Source organism: Sinocyclocheilus grahami, unplaced genomic scaffold (assembly GCF_001515645.1).
Source record: "Sinocyclocheilus grahami isolate Dianchi unplaced genomic scaffold, SAMN03320097.WGS_v1.1 scaffold259.1, whole genome shotgun sequence".
NCBI classification, from domain to species: Eukaryota; Metazoa; Chordata; class Actinopteri; order Cypriniformes; family Cyprinidae; genus Sinocyclocheilus; species Sinocyclocheilus grahami.
The window spans coordinates 939,960-967,125 of NW_015505438.1; the positions used below are offsets into that span (position 1 = coordinate 939,960).

The following is a 27,166-nucleotide window of genomic DNA, read 5'->3' on the forward strand; positions in this document are numbered from 1 at the left end:
TGAGTGAGAGAGAGAGAGAGAGAGAGAGAGAGAGAGAGAGTTTATACAGAAGAAATTCATCTGGGAACAGTAAAAGGTGCTGATCTCTGGAACCAAGGTAAGGTTACTCAAGTATTTAGTCTAAGTATTTTGGTCATTGGATATTCTTAGTCTCTTATAAGCGCTCAGAACATGGGCAGCATTTCAGAAGATGCTCTTTGATGAATTCACGTAACTTTAGCTTATGAGAAACTATTTATTAAAATCCCCGGATGTTTTTGAAAAAAAGTGCTTTTAACTAAACTTGGCTGCTCAGTTTTGTAACAATTTATTTTTTAATAATATATCTCTTTAGCTATTAATTTGCATTTCTAATCGCCGTTTTATTTTTTTTTAGATAAACACAATAAAATTGTGTAGCCTAATATTTGCGCGCATTTCATGTTATATGTCATAACAGAATTTATTGATTCGCATTGTTTTGGAGCGTGTCCCTTTCGGATGACCTACTTAAGCGTATACATTTAAAAAAAAAAAAGATTTCCATTGCGAAAAGTAAAGTTTATAATCTACTGCGTGAGGAAGATGTGCACTTGGAGAAAGTGGCAGGTTCTCAAAGCACTGCATTACAACTTCGCTACATTATAACAGAAATTATAATATATCTCTTTAGCTATTAATTTGCATTTCTAATCGCCGTTTTATTTTTTTAGATAAACACAATAAAATTGTGTAGCCTAATATTTGCGCGCATTTCATGTTATATGTCATAACAGAATTTATTGATTCGCATTGTTTTGGAGCGTGTCCCTTTCGGATGACCTACTTAAGCGTATACATTTAAAAAAAAAAAAAGATTTCCATTGCGAAAAGTAAAGTTTATAATCTACTGCGTGAGGAAGATGTGCACTTGGAGAAAGTGGCAGGTTCTCAAAGCACTGCATTACAACTTCGCTACATTATAACAGAAATAATACACTTGGGGTGGACAATTTGGCAGACTTTTGTCGTAAAATACAGTGACGGTGTTTTAATCATAATGGTGTCTGTTTACTTTACGGTTCCTAACTGTATACATAATATAATGTTAATTGAACAACCTAGTAGGGCTTTCTTTGTTTCTATAAAATGTGCTGATAAAAACACAGCTGTACAATATAATACCACATGGTGACTTTAAAAGTAATCATAACCTATGCTATATCTCAAGCAACTGTGACAAGTGAAAACTTGTGAAAACATGGCACATTATTACTCACACAACAAACATCCTCAGAGCAGCACATGATATAAAAAAAATGCAATAAACCGTAAATAACACACTTTTTATTGTAAAAGCCATCATTTTGACAAAATAGTATACATAATGCCTTGCTAAATGTACATTTTCTTCATGAACTATAATGCAATTGCATGCATTGTCTTTTAAAATATATTTTACTGTGTGGAATACAGTATATGTTGCTTATTTCCATTTTTTCCCCCTATTTCCTAGACAACCCATCAGAAATGAAACAGCTGTTCTCATCACACGTGAATCTTAGACTGGACTCTGACACCAGGCATCTTCTTGATTGTGCAAGATCCACTGAATGCACCTCATGTCTCTGAACTGAAGTGACATTCACCCCTGGACTTGAAGTCAGTTGCCACGTATAGAAATTGAACATTGAATTTTGAAGATGTCGCAACAGATCTAAAAATTACACCTCAGTGGGAACACATTTTACATTAACTCGCACACAGTTTTCCACCGAGGACCAGACTTTGCCCTTTTGGCACCATGATGGATATTAGAAATTTCACAATCTAAATAATTTCCATGCTGATACACCTAATAGCTGTGGCGCCCCTTGCCTTTCTCTCTTGCCCATGGACCCATCCAGTGCCATGCTCTCACAGGCGCTCCTGCTCTTACAGTGCATTATTCTGACTCTCGGCCAGTACGATATCTGTAAGTCGCTGGTCAGCACAGACGATGGACCAACATGGGAATTTTACGCTTGCCAGCCCAAACCCGTGTCCATGAAGGAGTACATGCAGATTAGAGTGGAGCCTCCCGATATCACATGTGGGAATCCACCGGAGAGGTTCTGCACTCTGGTGAGTTTGGACTGGATCGCTTTTGGCTCTGCTGCTTTGTCAGTTACGTCTGTTCCACTGGAACAGCTTGCGTTTCCAAGCAAATATACTTTGCAATCATGTTTATTTATGATATTGCAAGTTTGATGGATTTTCGGTGGATCTTCAGAAGCTTAATAGCAAATTCAACACATATATGTGCCATTAGTATTATTATTATTGTGAATTTTAGTATGTGTATCAAAATCTTTTAAAGGGACAGAAACAAATCCAAAAATGTAAATTAAATTTATTCACCCTCATAAACCTCAAACCTGAATGACTTTCTTTCTTCTGTGGAACACAAAAGAAGATATTTGGAAGAACGTTGGTAACCAAACAGTTTTGGTTCCCATTCGCTTCTTTTGTATGGCTAAAAAATTTATATCTCTGTGACTTTCTTTTTTCTGTTGAACACAGTTTTTAAAAATGTTGGTAACCAAACAGTTTCGGTTCCCATTCACTTCCATTATACTTTTGGACTTTATAAAGGAAGCAAATGGGAACCGAAACAATTTGGTTACCAACATTCTTCAAACTATCTTCTTTATGTTTTCCACAAAAGAAAAATTCATACAGGTTTGAACGACATTAAGATAATTATGATGACAACATTTCATATTTGGGCGTACTGTCCCTTTAAAAAGGCAAATAATCAGATAAAAATAGTTAGACTCTGTTTATTTTTGGAATGAGAGGATAAAAGAAAGCAAAGAGATCTAATGTTACAGTAAGATCTGACACAAGAATGCCAAAAAGTCTCCAAGTAACCCTAATATGTCTAAACACAGATTATACAGTAATCTGCAACGTGGCCATTAACAATGTGTTTGCTCAGAGAGACAACAAAGCCCGAGTCGATGTGTAAATTTGCCCACACAGCTGTTATTCAGTGTAGTTTCCCTCCGCGCACGAGACAGCAGGATTATCTGTGTAAATCAACTCAGGTTTAGCACCGAGAGTGAGGGCGCAAACAATCTGCGTCTTTCCTGGGCACATCTGGTGACCGATCGACACCACATTCGGGATACTCTGCGACATACTTGGGAAGAGCGATTAGGGCAATCACAAGCATGAAAATATTATCCATTCTATACCATCGGTGTTTGGAGGGGTGAATTTTAGACCCTCTGTCTGTCAGGTTGGTGAGGTATGAGTGTAGCCAAAGTTAATCTCCATCAGAGATGCTTTGGGAATTTAGCCAGAAGCTTGATTGCACAATAATCGGATAGAGGATTTGTCCAGCTGGACTGACACTACGCATGAGGCCCCGAGACAGAGCGCTGCCTCTGACGGGGTGCTAATTCACACATTTAGACTGTGTGGATAAAAGACAGGATGCCGTGGAGGGGGGTGGACCAGACATTGCTCATTCAATGACATCATTCTCTCAGCATATACCGAGCGGCTCACACAGTGACAACGGGTGGGTAGCTGGACTGTGAAGAGAGTCTGAATTCAGTCACCAAAATCGTTTTTCAAGAGGCAAATGTACTACAAAGGCATAGTGATTCAAGAGTGATGGATTTAGTTGTCAAGAGTAAAAAGTAGGAGTTCATGGTTTTCAAATTCAGTGTGAAAGAAAGGATACAGTTCTTTGTAGCTTGCAGTTCTTTTGCTGTAACCTGTAGGAAGGCTGTAAAAATGTCACAGACATATAACCGATATGGGTCGCCCTGTTACCGGGGTCTTTTTAGCTTGAGATATACCTGTCCCTCGATCTTTCAGATTGGGTGTAACATAAGGCCATTGCTGGGGGTTTCTATACAATTTAGGGCTGAAATCTGAACAGATTTTAAACACTACACTGTAAAAAATGATTGTGATTTTAACAGTAAAAGACTGTAAAAATGCTACAGTAAAAACCTGTTAACTGGTTAACAGTAAGTCTCCATACTATATTCAGTGAATAAATGTGATTACATTTAATGTAATTTTACAGTAAAATACAGTTAAAAATACAGTTTTTGGAAGTTAAAAAATAATTGTATAATTTACAGTGACAAACCGTAAATTGACACTCACAGAATTCCCTGCATGACACTTCATATTTGATGGTTTTTTTTGGTTGTTGTTGAAATAACAAATGTTTCTTCGTTTTTTCTTACCAGTTGTGTACATTAGGGTTTAATTCTACATCTAATGTTGTTAATTCAATGTTTATTGCATTATTTCAGTATCATGAGTGTCACCATGATGGGATTTAGTGTTTGTGTGAATGACACTGTGCACATTCTATATGTAAGTATTGCCCTCCTCAGCTCGTAGAAAAGCTGTTTGTGATGAGCTTTGGTTCATCATGTGACTTTCTCATCACCACCAGTTTTTGGTGGTTATCAGGGCATCACAATGGTTCAAAACAGATATTAGTACTTCAATATGTTGGTTTATCAACATTACATCAGTTAATGAAATACGGTATTTTATTGTGAATTTAAGTTAAGTCTGTAAAACCTAAAATGTTGCTACCTTATTTTTTATGGTGAAGTTCTGACAACCACAGCTGCTGGTATTTTACCGTAAATGTCACAAAAAAATTTTTTACAGTGTAGGCATCATATAAACCCACTTTGTAAATAGTTACAGAGGAAAAACTAGGTATAAACGAATAAGGATCACACACTACCAGACTTTCAAGTCCTTGAGATGAAAACAATATAGGCATCTTTACACAGCTAAGCTAAGGCTGCTCTGTGCCAGCTCAAAATCCAGTGGAAAGATACAATGCCACATTAAAGCCAGACTTAGGGTGTATTCACACCTGTCTTGTTTGGTTCGATTGAATCGAACTCAAGTTCGTTTCTCCCTTGGTGTGGATCTTTTGGGCAGGTGTGAATACAGCAATCGCACTCAGGTGCGGACCAAACAACCGTACCGAGACCCAGCTGAAGAGGTGGTCTCGGTCCGCTTCCAAACGAACTCTGATACGGTTGAATGGATGAACCAAATTAATAGATGACCTTAGCACACGTGTGGTTTTGTTTACAATTTCTGGTTGACTTGGAAAAAGGGCAGTGTAAAAACGAACCACACCAAAAAAAAAAAAAAAAAATTCAACATTGTATTTTGTCCGAACCAAAGCAAGTGAACTAGGGGATTTTGCTGGTGTGAATACACCCTTAATTAAACCTACTCTGATCCATCCCGGTCCCTAGTATCAAAGCATACAGTTGTAATTCCTGTAAAAATACATTTGTCACCTTTGAGCAGCATTAAACAGATACTTAAATGCCACTTCAGAATAATTTCTGTGCCACATTTGCAGTGTAAATTTGGCATTTGTGTTCTAAAGTCGCCTCAAATAGTCTGTGACCATCATACACTACGTGATATTCTATGAAATCTGTCAACTCAAATCTGCAGTCTGCCTCTGATTTTTGGCAACTCTAGCGTAAACTTGTCCGGATTATAAATCAGGGCAAAACTTCGGGCACATTTTGTGTATTTTTGTGCATTTCTGCCTTTAACCAAAGCAAATGCTAAACAAATTGCTAAAATTAAAAGAGCACTTTTCATAAAATATTTACTCAGAATTCAGTACAATTCAAATCAAATTTCAATTACCAGAAAATCTATAGAAATCTGCAAGGATAATCTCAAAACATTGATAATATATGCAGCTGACACACAAATGATTCTTTGCAATGTAATATAATACAATTTTGAAAATATGAAAGCACATTGTATTATATAATATAATAGAATTAGTAATGACGCTGAAAATTCAACTTTGCATCTCAGGAATAAATTACATTTTAAAATATATTAAAACAGAAAACTAAATAGTAAAAATATTTTACATTACTGTTTTTAAAAACATTACTGTTTTTACAGATTTTTGGATAAAATAAATGTAGCCTTAATGAACATAAGAGACTTATTTCAAAAACATAAAAAACTTACCAACCCTAAACATTTAAATGGTAATCTAATCTATTATAATATAATTTCATATCATTTTTTAAATGAATAGAAAATGTACAATATTCTCTAACACAATTCCTTTGTGAAAAACATTGACTCTTTTGAAATAAACATTCAGAGCACACAGCCACACCAGCTATTCACTGTCAATTATTTACCAAAAATCACAATTGGCCACAGTTCCTGCAAGTTTCCTGTTTTTTTTCTTCTATATTGCACCACATGAAACTTTCAGTCCTCATCTGCTATTCATACAATAACCCGACACAAGGGCGTGTATTTCGTGCATACTGATTACAGAATATTTTTCCATGTCGACCTGAGACGGCTTACTGAGCAGAAGAAACTAGAGATGAGTTTTAGGAGAAGGGTGTAGTCATGTCCTTCCCTGTCAGCACTTTCTTCTCAGATCGATAAAAGCTGACTGTTCATCCACTGATCAGCCTGCTCTGCATTCAGATGTTGAGCGAGAGGGGGGGAGGGATGAGGGGCCAGGCACTTTAAACTGAGGAGACCTTCTGGCATTCACAAGATCAAACTCGCTCCATGTGAGAATAACTCCCTCTGCCTGCAGTCACAGTGTGTTTTAAAGCAGCAGTGTTAAAGAGAAGTGATCCACGCTTGTTTATGTTTACAACTCCGGGGATTGAATGTAGCGTGAGACGTCCTTGACAGGAAGTCTCGCGACTCTTAGCAGTTGTAGGTGAATCATTTATTGCTATTGTTTTCGAAGCAATGGAGGCTACATGAAAAATTATAGCACACAATATTATATAATAGCATGAAATAAAAAATACAAGACCTCATGCAGGCCTATACAAAAAAAGAAAAAAAAATCGATCTAGATTATTTATTTTTCTTTATATATGTTTCTTTATATATATATATATATATATATGTATGTATATAAATATATATACTTCTGACTTCTTGTGTATTTTAGTTCATGCTATTATATAACATAACATATATATTATATATTATGAGCTGTCATTTCTCCATGTAGTATAAAATACAAAAAAAAAGTTATTGTTACACAGATATGAATTTGGCAGATTTAGTTTTTCTGTTTTTGTATATATTTTTGTATATAGGCAACAATGGTAAAAAACGAATAATACTATATAACAGCATTAACTAAAATATACAATACATGTACTAAAAAACTATACAGTAAATATATATATATATATATATATATATATATATATATATATATATATATACATTACATAATAGATAAAAGAAAATATACAAGATGTCATATATAATTAAATATATGGGCAGGCCTATTAAAAAAACTTGCAATTTTGCCAACATATATCAAACATGTAGAAACAAATACTTAGACAGCAATACAACTGAAATGTTCCCAAGTCCAGAGACGTAGCAAGGAGATCGGTAAAATAATCCATGTGACATCAGGGGTTCAACCGTAATTTTATGAAGCTACGAGAATACTTTTTGTGCACAAAAGAAAAAACCGGAGTCACACCGGATCTGTTTCATACATTGTTGTGATTTGATCTAAACGAAAACAGCGTATCCGTGTGATGCAGCTGATGCAGAACAGCATACGTTGTTTAAGTTCAGTGGATACTCTCCAAAATGGCACCAGGGTGATGCGGAGGAGACAAATTGTTGAATAAAGTCGTCTTTTTTTTTGCGCACAAAAAGTATTCTCGTAGCTTCGTAAAATTACGGTTGAACCCCTGATGTCACATGGATTATTTTACCGCTCTCCTTGCTACGTCTCTGGACTTATATTTGATATTGCGAGTCTGGCACTCTGTTAAGCCTGTGGAACTGTGTTTACAATCAGTGTTCTTTTTTTTTCTTCACATTGAAAGCGAGTTAATTGATCCACGTAAGCCCTCTAGATTTGGCAACTTCTCTTTCTTTGGAGAAGCTTTCCGGCTCATTAAAGATTTAGAGGAAATTTCAGTCACTCAGCGCCCACAGGAGATGCCGTTGCATTTTTACTCAGCGCATTGCTTTTTTTCTTTCCTTCTCTTGCATGATGTTAGCTACCACTGGAAGCTCTGGTTGTATGTAGCGCTAACTAATGAGGGAGAGAGAGAGTATAAAGGATGAGGAGGGAGGAAGGTTCTCAGCTTAGCTAAGCAGAAAGAGGACCCATTGCTGCATACAGCACACATGTGAACATAGACTGAGATTCAAAGCTTCCATTGTGTATCATCCTCCTCACACATACTTATTTGAATGAAATCACTCTCTTTAGTCGTACAGCCATATGAGGAATAATCCTATTGGCCCGTTTTAGCAACACATTAACAGCCAGGACTAAATATAACAGGTAGAGTAACTGCACACTCTCGCAATGCACCATGGGTAAACCGAAACATTTGGTCCAGATTTTTTTCTCTAACCGCATTTGGAAAACATCACTCCTACAGTTAGACAATGAATAGTCTGTTTGTCACAGAAAAATCCTTGTAGCTGCTTATTTTTTGCCATTTCTCATGAATTTTCCATGAATCCAAAGCACGTACTCCCCCATCTTGTACTCCCAAAGGGGGTCGAGTTTGTCGAATACTTTTTGTGCACAAAAGAAAAAACCGGAGTCACACCGGATCTGTTTCATACATTGTTGTGATTTGATCTAAACGAAAACAGCGTATCCGTGTGATGCAGCTGATGCAGAACAGCATACGTTGTTTAAGTTCAGTGGATACTCTCCAAAATGGCACCAGGGTGATGCGGAGGAGACAAATTGTTGAATAAAGTCGTCTTTTTTTTTGCGCACAAAAAGTATTCTCGTAGCTTCGTAAAATTACGGTTGAACCCCTGATGTCACATGGATTATTTTACCGCTCTCCTTGCTACGTCTCTGGACTTATATTTGATATTGCGAGTCTGGCACTCTGTTAAGCCTGTGGAACTGTGTTTACAATCAGTGTTCTTTTTTTTTCTTCACATTGAAAGCGAGTTAATTGATCCACGTAAGCCCTCTAGATTTGGCAACTTCTCTTTCTTTGGAGAAGCTTTCCGGCTCATTAAAGATTTAGAGGAAATTTCAGTCACTCAGCGCCCACAGGAGATGCCGTTGCATTTTTACTCAGCGCATTGCTTTTTTTCTTTCCTTCTCTTGCATGATGTTAGCTACCACTGGAAGCTCTGGTTGTATGTAGCGCTAACTAATGAGGGAGAGAGAGAGTATAAAGGATGAGGAGGGAGGAAGGTTCTCAGCTTAGCTAAGCAGAAAGAGGACCCATTGCTGCATACAGCACACATGTGAACATAGACTGAGATTCAAAGCTTCCATTGTGTATCATCCTCCTCACACATACTTATTTGAATGAAATCACTCTCTTTAGTCGTACAGCCATATGAGGAATAATCCTATTGGCCCGTTTTAGCAACACATTAACAGCCAGGACTAAATATAACAGGTAGAGTAACTGCACACTCTCGCAATGCACCATGGGTAAACCGAAACATTTGGTCCAGATTTTTTTCTCTAACCGCATTTGGAAAACATCACTCCTACAGTTAGACAATGAATAGTCTGTTTGTCACAGAAAAATCCTTGTAGCTGCTTATTTTTTGCCATTTCTCATGAAAAACCGAAACATTTGGTCCAGATTTTTTTCTCTAACCGCATTTGGAAAACATCACTCCTACAGTTAGACAATGAATGGTCTGTTTGTCACAGAAAAATCCTTGTAGCTGCTTATTTTTTGCCATTTCTCATGAATTTTCCATGAATCCAAAGCACGTACTCCCCCATCTTGTACTCCCAAAGGGGGTCGAGTTTGTCCCCATGTGTCCACATGCAATAATCCCGCATCTGCCTGTTTTCATGCTGCCTCAGGTCTTGGGGATTCTTCAAATCTTCATGTAGTAATTTGCATTCCTCATATTGCATGCAAAAACAGCATGCTCATTCTTGTATTGTTTACACAATAAAGCCCTGTCCTTTTTGATTGCATCAAAAAAATAAAAATTTTTCCTCCAGATTAAATATATCTCTCTTATATAGAGCAGTAATCACAATGAAAAGAAACTTTTTGGCATGGACTAAAGTATGGTTCGTTTGGTTGGTGTGAATGCAGTTTTTTCTGAAAGTGGCTTTGAATGTGGTTCACGTAAATGGCAGTACTGTGTGCTATAAAAGCATTCTGACTTGCATAAGCAAACCGTTATTGATCAGGTATAATTCGCATCTTTGCACATGCTCAGTCACACTTAGCGACTGTAATGCATTTCTCAAAGCTGCCTGTCTCTGAATAAATTGCTTTCTGCAAGCAGCTCGCGTTCACTTGCAATGTGTTCCGCAGAAGACAGATGACAGAAGTGCCATTCTGTGCGTGTAGTTTTGATGGTAAATCCACAGGGACAAATTCTTCAAACACAGTCAAACACAATTTTGAGTTATAAAATAGTAACTGTGAGAATAGTAATCCTCAGAATTACGATTAATATACTCACAATTTGGATTGACAGGCTATCTGACCAATCATAACGCAGAATCTGTCATTTTTGTCCGACAAATAAACCAGACAGGAGAGTAGATTAACGTTGGTGGATTTGCAAAATGTTGTGTATTGATGTCTTTCCACGGTTGAAACAAAATACCTTCTGATGTTCATTCATGTTTATTTCATTCTATTAGCTATTAACTGGTAAAGAGGAAGAGATGATCGCTTCACGTGCCGCTTGAACTGAGGCACTTCAGTGATCTGTCACAACACATTAAAGAGCCACAAAACGGTATTTATTGTCTGAATTTCTTAAAAAATTACAAAAATTGAAAGCTGAGACTTTGTTTCATAGCAAAAGAAACCTGCTCTGTCTTGTCTGTCGGAGCGTTGTCAGTTTTCTCTTTGCTCCGCGATGTATCTTTCACGAACATGATGTGTGGCGTGAGAGTGGCATGGCTTGTCGGACATATAGTTTTGATGGTAAATCCACAGGGACAAATTCTTCAAACACAGTCAAACTGGCATATGCCATTTTTTATGTTGTGGGTAATAATAAATAGATATTTTAATGAGTACTAAACAGAAAAAGTCCTTTAGCATTAATTTCACAAATCTGGTCATTTTTTTTTTCTTTCAGAATTGCGAATTTATATCTCACAACTAACTGCAAGTTATAAAATTGCAATTGTGAGTTTACATCTCACATTTCTGACTTTTTTTCAAAATTGCAAGTTTATTTCTCACAATTTTGAGTTATAAAATAGTAACTGTGAGAATAGTAATCCTCAGAATTACGATTAATATACTCACAATTTGGACTTTTTTTCAGAATTGATCCTTCGCAGGGAATTTGATTGACAGGCTATCTGACCAATCATAACGCAGAATCTGTAATTTTTGTCCGACAAATAAACCAGACAGGAGAGTAGATTAACGTCAGTGGATTTGCAAAATGTTGTGTATTGATGTCTTTCCACGGTTGAAACAAAATACCTTCTGATGTTCATTCATGTTTATTTCATTCTATTAGCTATTAACTGGTAAAGAGGAAGAGATGATCGCTTCACGTGCCGCTTGAACTGAGGCACTTCAGTGATCTGTCACAACACATTAAAGAGCCACAAAACGGTATTTATTGTCTGAATTTCTTAAAAAATTACAAAAATTGAAAGCTGAGACTTTGTTTCATAGCAAAAGAAACCTGCTCTGTCTTGTCTGTCGGAGCGTTGTCAGTTTTCTCTTTGCTCCGCGATGTATCTTTCACGAACATGATGTGTGGCGTGAGAGTGGCATGGCTTGTCGGACATAGCAACAGTAACGAAGGGGGGCGTGTCTTTGCAAAGGGTCAGTTGCGAGTTTATATTTCTTAAATTTCAATTACAAGTTTTGAAATACTGATTCCCCCCCCCCCTCAGAATTGTGAGTTATAAACTCACAGTTGTGAGTTAACATCTCATAATTCAGACTTTTTTTTCTCAGTTTACAAACGGGCAAAATTAGAATAGTGAGGAAAAAAGTCAGAATTCTGATAAGATAACTCAAAATGGCAAGAAAAAAGTTGCAATTACCTTTTTTATTTTTTATTCTGTGGCAGAAATATACTTCCACAATGTTAAATAATAAATGTCTCTCAGCTCATTCTGCCTGTTGTCCCCCTCTCCTCCCCCTCTATTTCACTCTTTTTATACGCATACGCAGATGTTTAGGGGTCTTTGTGCTGTTCAGGATAAGCATGGAGTTGGGGTACTGGAAAGGGGGTTCACTGAGTTCGGCCTGGGACGGCCCGTCAGGACCCAGATATGTGACAGAGACACATCTCTATGTTCATGACTCTTCCCATGGGCCCATGTATGCCTGAGTGAAAGGGGGACTGAGAATATTCTGGCAGCACTGAAACAATTTCCAACACATAGAAATCAAACTCTCATTGAGTGATCAAACCAAGCTTGAAAACACATCTGAAATACATTTGAAAAGCCCTCCAAATCCATTAAACTTCAGAAACATTACTAAGTTGACTAAATAGGCTAAAAATGGTTTGAAAATATATTTGCATATTAAAGCCCTGTTCTGGCACTCTCTGGGACAGTTGAAACTCTTGTGCTAGTCACTTTCTGGCTGGTATAATTAGGCGACTGTATCCCTCTGAAGCTGTTCAGCGCCAGCTGTTATATGACTGGATGTCCAGAGGGAGCTGCCTTCATTGTAATTAACTCACGCCGCAGGAAAAAAAGAGGGCCACCTCTCCAGGTACAAGACTAGCGGTCGGTCCGGTGTCCACGAGTGTACTACCTGCTCTTCACAGCTTGTTAACCGTGGTCAGAACATTTCATAATACCAGAGTGACTGCTCTTATGAAACATTGTAACATTTTCTATTCGAGCCCCATTTTTGTTAACAAAATCTCCTGATTCATCTTGTTTATTTTAAGAACACACATCCATCTTTCTTTCTCGGTCAGCCCCTATAAACAGATCCTCAGTGCAATGTGGATTCTCCTAGGCAAGGTTGAACCATACAGTATATTCAACATGCAATACAAAGAGACTTATATACAGACAGGGCAGGAATTCCCATTGAAAGGTGAGTGATGCTAATGACGAAGGTCACACTCAGCGGAAGTCAAAGGCTAATGTTATCAGATTCTGTGACAGTTGTAGCGTCTGCATTAGCAACATTCAGGCTAAATAGTTTGCTGTGGTTCCTAAACTGATATGGGGTCGGTGAAGTCAGATTATCCACTGGGAAAGATCCAAGTAGTGACACAGGAATCACAGGGTCCTGGAAAAACTTCACTGCTGTTCCAGGATGCTGGTTCTTGTGCTTCATAGTCTGTCCTCAAAAAACACAGCATATTACAGTCTTTGTTTATTGTTTTTTAGAACATATTTTAACTTTAAAAGTGTTTGAGACAAATATTTAAACATTTTAATTAAATATTGAATAAATAAACTGAATATTATTGAATTGATTAATTAAAAACTAAATGTTATTAAAGTTCATAGCAACCAATTTACAAATATATAAATAGTAATATTTTAATATCAAAAGTAATTCAGCCATCACCAACACCACTGATATCAGAAGTTATTTTAATGAATATTATTTAATTGAATAAATAATAATTAAATATGAGTAAAATTCACAGAAATATATTTACATATATGATATTTACGAATAATATTTTAATATCAAAAGTAATTTGGACATCACAAACAGCTTTGATATCAGAAGTAATTTCAAAATTTTTATTTAATATTTATAATAAATGTATTATCTATTATTATTTTATAACATATTTATAATAAACATATCTAATATTTATCAAACACTTTGATATCAGATGTTATTTAAATTATTTAATTTAATAACTAATATTTAAATTTTAGTTCATTGCATAGCAATCCAATTACATATATATATATATATATATATATATATATATATTTATAAAAACAAATATTTAAATGTCAAACATAATTCAGTCATTGTAAACAGCTTTGATAATAGAAGTTATTAAAATAAATAAATAAATATGATCTAACTGAATTTTTAATAATTACATTTGTAAAATTCACAACAATCTGTTTACTAAATTATTTCACAAACAATTTTGATATCAGAAGTTAATAAAATAAATAGTTATTTAACGGAATAATTGATTATTAAATATTAGTCAAATTAACAGCCATCCATTTACACATATATTTATTAATAAAACTATTTTAATATAAAAATATTCAGATGTCAATAAAAAAAAAATAGTGATGTAATAATGTTGAAATATGTCATAGTAAACAATTTCAATAAATGATATTTATGAATACAAACATACAAAATATAAATTGGGTATTATTCGTGAACTGAGCATACAGTACATTGAATCGCCCCACAAAGTTACTTTGATTAATCTAGATTAACTACTTTTTCACTTAGACTCTTGAATCCAGGTGTATTCTTGTCCTCTAAATCCATTCAAATGTATTCACAATGTGTTCTTTCTTAATAAATTGTGTAATTGTTCTGATCTGATCACAGGAATGATTAGTCATTGTCTCAAGTTCTGCTGTGAATTCTCCAGTGACATTAGCCAAAATAACCACGCATGTCTACCGGAGGAGGCCAAAGCATAGTATTTTCTGTTTACTGACACGGGTTCCTGCTGCTAAGCAGTGGGCGATCGTTTCTCTTAGAGCCGCACTGTTCTTTAGACGTGACGCCATTCCTGAGAGGATAGCTGAGGTTTAGTCTAAGAACCACCTGCCACAGCAGTTGGACTGGATTTGCACGAAACGGAGAAAGACGGCAGGATTGAGTCGGAGGACTGAGTTAGGCTAAGGTGCTCCCTGGTTACGGATCAAAGTGCTAAGGTACTCCAGATGGTTGGGACAGGTAGCTCAAATTATTTCTTAATGGAAGCTAATGGCCCATGAAGACACTTGGCCTGAGAAACGTTCAAGTGTGCCGGCTATAAAACAATAACTATCCCTGGACATCGATCTGTCAGTTTTAGAGGCTGCAGTGTGTGCTGAGACTTTTAACTCCTCAAATGTTTGTTGTATGAGGGCTGATGCTTTCTTACCAGGGAATTAAGGGTTCAAGGGTGACCAGATGGCAATCTGTAGGCTAATCCGTACACCTGGTGTGTCAGTAGGGCAAAGGTTCAAAGTCTGAAATTACAGTAGCGACGGGAACTTTGGAAAGTGGTCATCTATCTAGATTCTTCAAAATAAGTGAGATATACATTTTAATTCTTATTTTATATATTTAAAAAATAAATATATAACTTTTTTTGCATATTTGTTTTCTAATTTATATATGCTACTATTCGGTCAATACGATTTTTTTGTTTTTGAAAGAAGTCTCTTATGCTCCCCCAGACTGCATTTATTTGATCAAACATTTCAGTATGAATAGCTATAAAAACCTCTTTTAAAAAATTGATGACATATACACTTATGCAATATTAAATTTAAATCTATATTAAAATTGAACATATTAAAATGTTTATTTTTTTTATATATTTTCTATAATTAAATATGCTGCCGTTTAGTCAATAACATTTTTATTATGTTTTTGAAATAGGTCTGTTATGCTCACAAAGGCTGCATTTATTTGATCAAAATATTATTAAAATTTAAAATAACTATTTTCTGTTATCTTTTAAAATATAATGGTGGCAAAGCTGATGTCACATGGTCCTTTATGAATCATTATAATATGCTGATTTGCTGCTCAAGAAACCTTTTTGCAGGATTACTGAATAGAAAGTTTAAAAGAAGCATTTATTTGAAATAGAAACGATTTGTAACACTATAAACATCTTTACTGTCACTTTTGATTAATTTAATGCATCCTTGTCAAATAAAAATATACATTTCTTTGATAAAAAAAAGTCTTAAAAAAAAGTCAAACTTTTCTACAGTAGTGTTTTGCAATAAAGTCATACAATAAACCCCATGTTTTAATATTACATAAACAGTGGCATGCGAAAGTTTGGGAAACCCTTGCAGAATCTGTGAAAATGTGAATAATTTTAACAAAATAAGAGAGATCATACAAAATGCGTGTTATTTTTTTATTTAGTACTGTCCTGAGTTAGATATTTTACATAAAAGATGTTAACATATACCCCCTTCAAAAGTTTGGGAACCCTTTGTTCTTAATACTGTGTATGGTTACCTGGATGATCCACCACTGTTTTTTTGTTTTCTGATGGTTGTTCAGGTCCTGTAGATTCTTCAGTTTTCCAGCATCTTTTGCATATTTGAACCCTTTCCAGCAGTGACTGTATGATCTGATTGAGATTCATCTTTGAGGACAATTGAGAGACTCAAACACAACTATTAGAAAAAGGTTCAAACATTCACTGATGCTCCAGAAGGAAACACAATGCATTAAGAGCCTGGGGGTAAAAACTTTTTGAACTTGAAGATCAAGTTAAATTGTACTTAATTTGTTTTCCGGGAAACATGCATGCAAGTATCTTCTGTTGCTTCCGAAGGGCAGCACTAAATGGGAAAAAATTATATTTCAACAAAATAAGAAAAATTTGGACATCTTCATCCTGTTCAAAAGTTATTTTATTAATGCTTTTTTCTTTTTTTTAAAGGCTCTTAATGCATCGTGTTTCCTTCAGGCGCATCAGTGAATGTGTGAACCTTTTTTAATAGTTGTGTTTGAGTCCCTCAATTGTCTTCAATGTGAAAAGATGGATCTCAAAATCATACAGTCGCTGCTGGAAAGGGTTCAAATGTGCGAAAGATGCTGGAAAACTGAAGAATCTACAGGACCTGGAGGATTTTTCTGAAGAACAGTGCTCAGTTTAACTGTTCAGGACAAACAAGTGACTCATGAACAACCATCACAAAACAAAAAAACAGTGGTGGATCATCCAGGTAACCTCACACAGTATTAAGAACCAAGGGTTCCCAAACTTTTGAAGGGGGTTATTTTAATAATTTCAGCTATTTTTTTTTGTCTTGTGGACTATATGTAAACATCTTTTATATAAAATATCTTACTCAGGACAGTACTAAATAAAAAAATAACATGCCTTTTGTATGATCTCTCTTATTTTGTTAAAATTATTCACATTTTCACAGATTCTGCAAGGGGTTCCCAAACTTTCACATGCCACTGTATGTTTCTTTTTTATTATTATTTCATTATCCTTCCTTAATTTTGTACCACTCTTTATTTGATCTTTTATCTTTCTTCCTTTTGTCTGTAGGAAAACCCATACCTGTGTAGTGACGAATGCGATGCCTCCACCAAAGAACTCGCCCATCCTCCAGTGCTGATGCAAGATAGCGAGCGAACCGGACTCATCACGTACTGGCAGACTGTAACATGGGGTCGTTATCCTGAGCCTCTTCTGGCCAACATATCCTTATCCTGGAACAAAAGCCTGGAGTTAGCGGATGACGTCCAGATAACCTTTGAGTACGGGCGGCCCACAAAAATGGTGCTGGACAAGTCCCTGAATTATGGACGAACCTGGCAGCCTTACCAGTACTACGCCGACGACTGCATGGATGCCTTCGGGATGTTGCCAAAGAGGGTGCAGGATCTGTCGGCCACGAACGTGACTAGAGTCATATGTACCGAGCAATACTCTCGCTGGGTCGGTTCCAAGAATGAGAAGAATGTGCGGTTCGAGGTCCGGGAACGCTTCGCCATATTTGCTGGGACAAAATTACAAAACATGGACAACTTGTACACACGCATGGAGAGTATGAAAGGCCTCCGAGACTTTTTCACCTTCACAAACCTGCGGCTTCGGCTGCTGAGACCGGCGCTCGGAGGAACTTACGTACAAAGAGACAACCTGCTCAAGTACTTCTACGCCATCTCCAATATCGACATACCAGCAAGGTAATGATGCACAACACCGTGTTTGTGTTACTCATGGATAGCTTTTTCATGTTTTATTGTTTAATCGCTCATATTTCAGGCTTTTCTGTCATTTTTTTGAGAGAAAATGTAGAAAAATTATATGAGAGAAAAGATGGAGAAAGGTATCAGAACACAGGAGAAAATCATATTTTAGGTGTTCAAGTTTGTGTAATCATAGTTCAAAGAAATAAATTGGACATCACACTAATATTCATGAGCAAAGCTGATCAGTTTTATTGTTTCTCACACTGTTTGGACATCATTTTGTCCAGCGCACATGCGCCAACCTGTAAACCAGGCCTACAGCGTTCTGCTCTTCTAAACCAAAATCACTGGATGTGCAGAACGAACCCAACCTTCCAGGGTGGTCGTTTCACATAACCTTATGAAATATGAATGCATCAAGCCTTCATCTTGGTAGGACTGATAAATTTTGGTCTCATGAAGATACTCTGGAGTTGTAAGGCCTTGAAGATCTTCCACGCTGACTTGGCAATGCTTTAGGTTTCATCAGATATCATTTTTTAACTGTTTTGATAAATATTGCATGCATGCATGCATATCTTAATGCACATCAAAAAGGCATTGACTTTCGCCGATTTTAGTGCTGCTGGTCCTGGAATTTGTAAGTCAACTAATGCACGAATTAGAACTATGTAAAAAAGTTTAACCTGTTAAAGTTATAGCAATTAATACCAGATAGAGGATAAAGTTGATCACCTTGGCTCATGAATGTTAATAGGTAACAATGTTCAACAAGTAGCCACAAAATTTAAGATTACTTGCATGTTTGTTCAGTCAGTTGATCACCAACACTCTTAAAAATAAAGGTGCTTCACGATGCCATAGAAGAACCTTTTTGTCTAAACAGTTTCAAAAAGAACCTTTAACATCTGAAAAACCTTTGGGTTTCACACAAGGTTCTTTGTGGCGAAAGAAGGTTCTTCAGATTATAAAAAGGTAAGAAAGAGATGGTTCTTTGTGGAACCAAAAGTGGTTCTTCTATGGCATCGCTGTGAAGAACTTTTTAAGCACCTTTATTTTTTAAGAGTGAATGCTAGACGCTTCTGTCAAGTTATGTGTCTGCTGTACTCTTTTTCCTCACTGTGGACAAACATAACAGACCTCTAAAAACATTACAATTATTGCCCAAATAGTGGCAGGGCTATATAATGTTTTCTGTGCACCATATAAATCTACATAAGTGCATATTTTAATATCAGAAAGCTTCAAAGTTCAGCCTAAAAAAGTGAGCCCTGCTGATCCGTCTTCATAAATGTCCTTCATAAAATAGAGAAGCATCTTGGCATTTTTCAAACTAGTTGTTCTATATGTTAAAGTGATCAGTTGGCACGCACAGCTATGATAAAAATGTCCAGCAGTGAAGGGGGATCAATGCACGGCCCAAACCTCCGGTAATGCAAACCCTCAATCAATACTTATTCTGGTATGTCAGAGAGGAAATTGTTTTAACGGCGATAGGGAATGGGATGGGTTAAGTAGACAAATGGACAAGCAGAAAGCGGCCTATCAGAGTGCTGTCTGACGTTCCAGTGTTTCACAATGAGAGGAGCGCTGGAGTGGAAATGTTAAGCTAATACCCAGCGGAAAATCATCCAGGGATATTTTATTCATTCCACAATATTGGGATGCGTTCCAGCAGCATTTGAATAATAAAAATGGCATGGCCTCCCTGATGGCCTGCCCTGTGAATACTCGTCTAAATAGAGTCTGCGGGGTTGGTGGGTGTTGGGCACGATAATCAGATCAGACTCCACGACCGGTGATGCTTCTTGCATCACGGCCCATTTCCTCCATCATCAAGCATGTGCTAATAATCAGTGCTAATAGCCTATAATAAGATGGGCCAAGAATCTTTAATTGAGGAAGATGAAGTGTTACTTGTTTTAAAGCAATTAAAGTATGCTGTTAATTTCCCTATTTACCTCTTTATTTTGTGGCTTGTTTGCCAGGAGATGTTATGTGCGCTCTGATAATGATGTTTTCCTTTTCATCCGAAGTGCCAGCGATACTATTAACTCATATTCCTGCAGAACGCATCTAAAAATAGCCTGACTGAACAATGAAAACATATTCCTCGGTTGTTTTTTTTCCTGCTGCTTTGATGACATTCGTGAAAAATCTTCTTGATCAGCCCCTTTGCCGCTAAAAAGTAATATTTAGGAGGCATCGTGCTGTACGGCATGCCACGTGTCGGTGAACATAAGGAGACACAATCATTCTCCCTGTGAAGATTAGTTTTTTTTTTTGCGCAACGCTAATATGTGTAAAGATGAGGCTTGCGTTTTATCCTCACCTTCTCCTCCCTGCTCCGGTTTGCTGCAATCTGACGTGAGATACAAGACAGTAGAAAGAGTTCACAAATAGGTGTCCCAGAAGATGGACCGGATTTGGAAACGGTAAGAGAGCGGGAGGGGTGGGCTCGTGTTCCATCAGACAAATATCCCAAAGACATTGCTTGAACCTTAATTAAACCTGGTAAGGGAGGAAATAAATAAATAAACATGATTCCCAGGGTTCATGTTAATTTATGCAAAGACTTGAGTTGATCGGATGCATCTCCTGTTCCCTTTCCCCCTTCCCTTTCTTACTGAATCCTCACATGAAACCCTTCCACTGTACCGAGATACTGCATATCAAAGAAGCTAGGGATGGCTGCTGAATTTAGCAAAAGGGATTTTGGAGAAATAACGCTGTTTTATTAATATACACAGAACCTGATAGGCCATTACTAAAGATCAAGGTCGAACAGAAATAAAATGGGTCGGTGTAAGCCTATCAGAACTCGCATCTCAGAGATGGCCTTGGGCCTACGTTGGCAAAGAGACAGGGAAGGTGAAGGGAAGGTGAGATGCAGGAAGCTCCAGAGGTGCCACGAGGACAATATCAGGATCATTCCGTCTTTATCACTCGTGTGTGGGCAGAAACTCTATCATGAAAGGACCACCATGAAGAGGTGTTTTGTAGAGAATCGAGAATCACTCAGAGATTGATTCACACCCACACATGGATTGTGCCGTTGTGCTCTTGTATTAAATGTATAGTGCTTGTGATTTCAATCATTTAATCACCAGGCCTGAAAACACCAAGACATAGTGATATACAGTATATGCATAGAAAAAAGTTGAAAAGTACATACCAGTCAAAAGTTTGAAGACACCTACTCGTTCTGTATTATTACCAGTGCCGGGGAAGCTACTCTGACACTTCAGCTTCCCAACGTACTAACAAAAAATAGCATTTATGGTAGCAATACATACACACTGTGTACACATATACATGTATGGCAAATATAAAATAATACACATTATATAGTCAATGATGTATTCAGCAAGCAGTGACTCAAAAATAATAATAATAATAATTCCTTACATTCAGACTTCACGACCGGTGATGCTTCTTGCATCACGGCCCATTTCCTCCATCATCAAGCATGTGCTAATAATCAGTACTAATAGCCTATAATAAGATGGGCCAAGAATCTTTAATTGAGGAAGATGAAGTGTTACTTGTTTTAAAGCAATTAAAGTATGCTGTTAATTTCCCTATTTACCTCTTTATTTTGTGGCTTGTTTGCCAGGAGATGTTATGTGCGCTCTGATAATGATGTTTTCCTTTTCATCCGAAGTGCCAGCGATACTATTAACTCATATTCCTGCAGAACGCATCTAAAAATAGCCTGACTGAACAATGAAAACATATTCCTCGGTTGTTTTTTTTCCTGCTGCTTTGATGACATTCGTGAAAAATCTTCTTGATCAGCCCCTTTGCCGCTAAAAAGTAATATTTAGGAGGCATCGTGCTGTACGGCATGCCACGTGTCGGTGAACATAAGGAGACACAATCATTCTCCCTGTGAAGATTAGTTTTTTTTTTTGCGCAACGCTAATATGTGTAAAGATGAGGCTTGCGTTTTATCCTCACCTTCTCCTCCCTGCTCCGGTTTGCTGCAATCTGACGTGAGATACAAGACAGTAGAAAGAGTTCACAAATAGGTGTCCCAGAAGATGGACCGGATTTGGAAACGGTAAGAGAGCGGGAGGGGTGGGCTCGTGTTCCATCAGACAAATATCCCAAAGACATTGCTTGAACCTTAATTAAACCTGGTAAGGGAGGAAATAAATAAATAAACATGATTCCCAGGGTTCATGTTAATTTATGCAAAGACTTGAGTTGATCGGATGCATCTCCTGTTCCCTTTCCCCCTTCCCTTTCTTACTGAATCCTCACATGAAACCCTTCCACTGTACCGAGATACTGCATATCAAAGAAGCTAGGGATGGCTGCTGAATTTAGCAAAAGGGATTTTGGAGAAATAACACTGTTTTATTAATATACACAGAACCTGATAGGCCATTACTAAAGATCAAGGTCGAACAGAAATAAAATGGGTCGGTGTAAGCCTATCAGAACTCGCATCTCAGAGATGTCCTTGGGCCTACGTTGGCAAAGAGACAGGGAAGGTGAAGGGAAGGTGAGATGCAGGAAGCTCCAGAGGTGCCACGAGGACAATATCAGGATCATTCCGTCTTTATCACTCGTGTGTGGGCAGAAACTCTATCATGAAAGGACCACCATGAAGAGGTGTTTTGTAGAGAATCGAGAATCACTCAGAGATTGATTCACACCCACACATGGATTGTGCCGTTGTGCTCTTGTATTAAATGTATAGTGCTTGTGATTTCAATCATTTAATCACCAGGCCTGAAAACACCAAGACATAGTGATATACAGTATATGCATAGAAAAAAGTTGAAAAGTACATACCAGTCAAAAGTTTGAAGACACCTACTCGTTCTGTATTATTACCAGTGCCGGGGAAGCTACTCTGACACTTCAGCTTCCCAACGTACTAACAAAAAATAGCATTTATGGTAGCAATACATACACACTGTGTACACATATACATGTATGGCAAATATAAAATAATACACATTATATAGTCAATGATGTATTCAGCAAGCAGTGACTCAAAAATAATAATAATAATAATTCCTTACATTTATATAGCGCTTTTCTGGGCACTCAAAGCACTTTACATAGAAGGGGGGAATCTCCTCATCCACCACCAGTGTGCAGCATCCACCTGGATGATGTGACGGCAGCCATATTGCGCCAGAACTTCCACCAGCTTATTGTGATGAAGCCAATCAGCAGATATGGGGATGGTTAGGAGGCCATGATGGTCAGAGGCCAATGGGGTTACACCCCTACTCTTTTTCGAAGGACAAGACCTCGGTCTAACGTCTCATCCGAAAGACGGTGCTTTTTGTTAGTATAGTGTCCCCGTCACTACACTGGGGTATTAGGGCCCACACAGACCACAGGGTGAGCACCTGCTGGCCTCACTAACACCTCTTCCAGCAGCAACCTAGTTTTCCCATCCAGGTACTGTCCAGGCTCAACCCTGCTTAGCTTGAGTGGGCAACCAGTCTTGGGCTGCAGGGTGATATGGCTGCTGGTAAAATAAGCATCTCATTCATTCACAAAAAATATGGATTTGAGTCCAACTCAAATTAATCAGTGAAACATTTTTACATATTTTACATATTTTCACCAGCTAAAAATGGTTTTAAAGGGTTAGTTCACCCAAAAATTAAAATTAAAATTAAAATAAAAAATAAAAAATTTACTCACCCTCGAAGCATCCTAGGTGTATATGACTTTCTTCTTTCAGACGAATCCAGTCGGAGTTATATAAAAACTTGTCCTGGCTATTCCAAGCTCTATCATTGCAGTCAGCGGGTGTTGCAGTTGAACAGTCCACAAGTCGTCAAATAACAAAACAAGACACGAACACACAGCTAATGAGAATACTCATAAGCTGCGTGTTCACACAAGACATGACAACATGAAAGCACGCAGCCAATGAAAAACACAAGCTGCGTGCTACACAGCACAAGACAATGAGAGCATGCGAACACGAACCACGTGCTACACAAGACACAACACACACAGACTGGAGACCACACGGCCCGAGCGAACTCGAGACCGCATGCTCCCACAACAAAACAGATCATGGAGCGCGAGTGTCCGAACCCCGACACCAAACCGAAACTGAATCTGAACAAGACACGAGTGCCGGGATCCGAACACCACGCTCCAACATGAAACAAGGCACGCAGACAAGACACAACATGATGGGAGTGTCAGGGCTCTGCCACAAACCCATGAATAAACTAGACCGAAGTGAGAGAACCCTGACACATTTTGCCATTAATTGTAATAATCCAGTGAGATTTTGTTTGCACAAGGAGTCTGACAACAGCCAGTGCTTCACACAAAGATCTGATCTCATCATAATCCAGTCTGTCTGGAATGACATGAAGAAACAGAACAAACTGAGACAGACTAAATCCAGAAGAACTGTGGCAACATCTCCATTCTTCTGTTTCTTCATGTCATTCCAGACAGACTGGATGATGATGAGTTCAGATCTCTGTGTGGAGCACTGGCTGCTGTCAGACAAAAATCTTCCTGGATTATTACAATTAATGGCAAAATGAATGTTTGGAAATGTAAATTGCAATACTTATTGTTTATTGCAATACAATATTACTGTTTTACTGTACTTTTGATCAAATAAATGCAGCTTTGGTGAGATAAGAGACATTAAAAGTATTTTTAAATGGTAGCATATATCACTAAAAAACAGTATATGAAAAGTATATGAACACAAATTTGCATACTAGTATGTAGTATGCTAATCCAAACACAGCCATACAGGTGGCAACTTGCACTGACACTTTAGGGTTGATATGCAGTGCTCATCTGTGTTGATATTTAGTAGTCAGGGTCCTGTGGCAGGGGTCTGATGGGTAAAATAAAGCAGCAGTCAGCTTTGGCCTCATGATCATGGACAGACAGATTCGCTAGATGTGTCTGAGATCTGGGCAGGACCATTTATTCAGTCTGACCCTCACTGACCTCCTTCATCGGTCCCATTAGGAAAATGTCAGTCTGTCAGAAAAGTGTCCTCCAGAGGAAAGGAAATCTCTGGACATCAGATGGCATCTCTTGATTTTCTATGCCATTTCTGTGCTCTCTGAGAGGCACCTGAGCCCTGAATCTAAGGTGTAAGACTTGCAGAGAGGGTGTGACAAACATTGGCAGGTTTGTCAAAAGTGAACTTGGGCAATTTGGAACAGGACAGTTTGGGACAGATCAGACGACACCAGTCAGGTGCTGTCAGACTCATCTGTCGTTTTACTGAAACATGTTTCATTGAGGTTCTGAGGTCAAAATGTGCTGTGAGATAATATAAAAAACAGTGAACAACACTGACATACCCTCCGACCCTGCTGGATTGCCATACTAGTCCAGTCCAGTCCAGCTAGTTAGTGCTGGTTTGGAATTGATACTTGCACAGTTCGTTTTGTATGATGCAATTACTATGGTACAGAAATATACTATGATATTGAAATTTATGTTATTTACATATTATTCCAAAGTTCTTACAAAAATGCCATGGTATTACTATGGTATTGCTACTACAAAAATGTTAATGTGGTGGTAGTTTGGTACAGTAATGTCATTGGGTGGTAATACCACGCAAGTTTGAAGTATGTTAGTGAAATTCATGTACCATGGTATTTGCAAGGTGATTCCACGAATACCATGGAACTCCTATGGTAAATGTTCAAAAAAGCTATTAAATCCAGGATGCATGTCCAAAAACATAGTAGTACCTTGGGACCTTTTTATAAGTGTCACTTACAAAATGTTACTGTGTTGTTAGTGTGGTACAGTAATGTCATCGAGTGATAATAGCATGGCACTTTGAAATATACCGTGGTACAGAAATTCATGTACTACTACAGTAAATGTCCAAAACTTCATTGGTATCAACATGCTTTTTTGGGTCCTTTATATTTTAATAACCACTATAGTATATTTGAATAAATTATATGTATTTATTTATTGTATATAACTTGTAAACAGTGTTGGGGAGTAACTAGATACATATAACAGAGTTACGCAATGTAATTATAAAATAAATATAACTGTAGTCAGTTACAGTTACGGAGAAAAAAAATGTTTGATTAAATAAGTTACTTGTGAAAATGTTAACTGTAACGGGGCTGACAAGACGTGAGACGTGCGGATCCAAATGCAAGCTCTTTATTAGGAGAAGACAGAGACGTGGTCATAAAACAGGCATGGGTCAGATAATGGCAGACAGGTATATGGCGGGCAAAACACAAGAATAGTCCTAGGGCTAGCGTAGGTCGACGATCGGCAGACAGAATCACAGGGGCGAGACTAGAGGGATAAATCCAGGGAGACAGGCAAAGATCAGAACCGAGAAAACTGACAAGGCAAGGCAAAACAAGGAAAACACGGAGACTCGGAAAGGGGTACAGGCTAAACAATACTCAGCAGAGAAAGGTGGTTAGAGTGGGTGTTATATAGTGAATGAGGTAATTAGAAACAGCTGTGTGCAATGAGTGCAATCAGGGCAGTGTGCAAATTGTGCAAAGAATGATGGGAAATGTAGTCCGGGGTGCTATGCAACAGTTTGTGTAGTGCAAGAGTCAATGTAATGGAAAGTGTGACATCTGGTGGTGAATAAACGGAAGTCCATGAACCGAATTCGTGACATTAACGATTACATCTGAATATTTTCATACACACCCAGATTTAATTGATTTTTTTCCCAGACTGCATTGATTGCTCTAAAATATCAGACACCAATGTTTCAGGAGTTTAGGATGCAGAATATGACACGTGCCTATTCGATAACTCTTTTATTTCTTATTTGGATTTATGTTTATGCTTTATTTTTTAAAGGGGTCATATGATGCTTTTTTAAAGATCATTATTTTGTGTATTTGGTGTAACAGAATATGTTGACATGCTTTAATGTTCAAATACTGTACATTATTGTAAGTCCTCTATGCCCCGCCTCTCTCAAACGCTTCGTTTTCTACAAAGTCCCTCCTTCCGACAAGCGCAGTCTGCTCTGATTGGCCAGCTGACCCAGTGCATTGTGATTGGCCAAACACCGCAAGCACTCATCGGAAATGTAACGTCCCTTACCATGATCGTGAGCTTCATCTTTCAAAATAAATGTAGACAGAGCCCGAAAGGGGAACAGAGTCGCGTGACAGACACAGTGATGAAGCTGGTATGTGTTTGTGATGTGACCCCCTCTCTCGCTCTCTCGCTGTCTCACTCTCTCTCTCTCTCTCTCGCGCGCTCTCTGTCGCTCTCTCTCTCTCTCTCTCTTTCTCTCTCTCGCTCGCTCTCTCGCTCTCTCTCGCTCTCTCTCTCTCTCT

General features: G+C 37.7%; 1 protein-coding gene across 5 annotated transcripts in view; it reads left to right on the forward strand.

Annotated features, from left to right (window-relative positions):
• The first annotated feature begins 13 nt into the window (after positions 1 to 13).
• The window catches only part of LOC107598980 (netrin-G2-like), a 114,961-nt gene continuing 87,808 nt past the window's right edge, over positions 14 to 27,166 (forward strand). For all 5 annotated transcript variants that reach the window (XM_016290450.1, XM_016290451.1, XM_016290455.1 and 2 more), the window contains exons 1-3: positions 14 to 97; positions 1,475 to 2,082; positions 17,203 to 17,846. In XM_016290450.1, the coding sequence (XP_016145936.1) occupies positions 1,852 to 2,082; positions 17,203 to 17,846 (875 nt within the window). In that variant the 5' untranslated portion in view covers positions 14 to 97; positions 1,475 to 1,851. The remainder of the gene's footprint in view (positions 98 to 1,474; positions 2,083 to 17,202; positions 17,847 to 27,166) is intronic.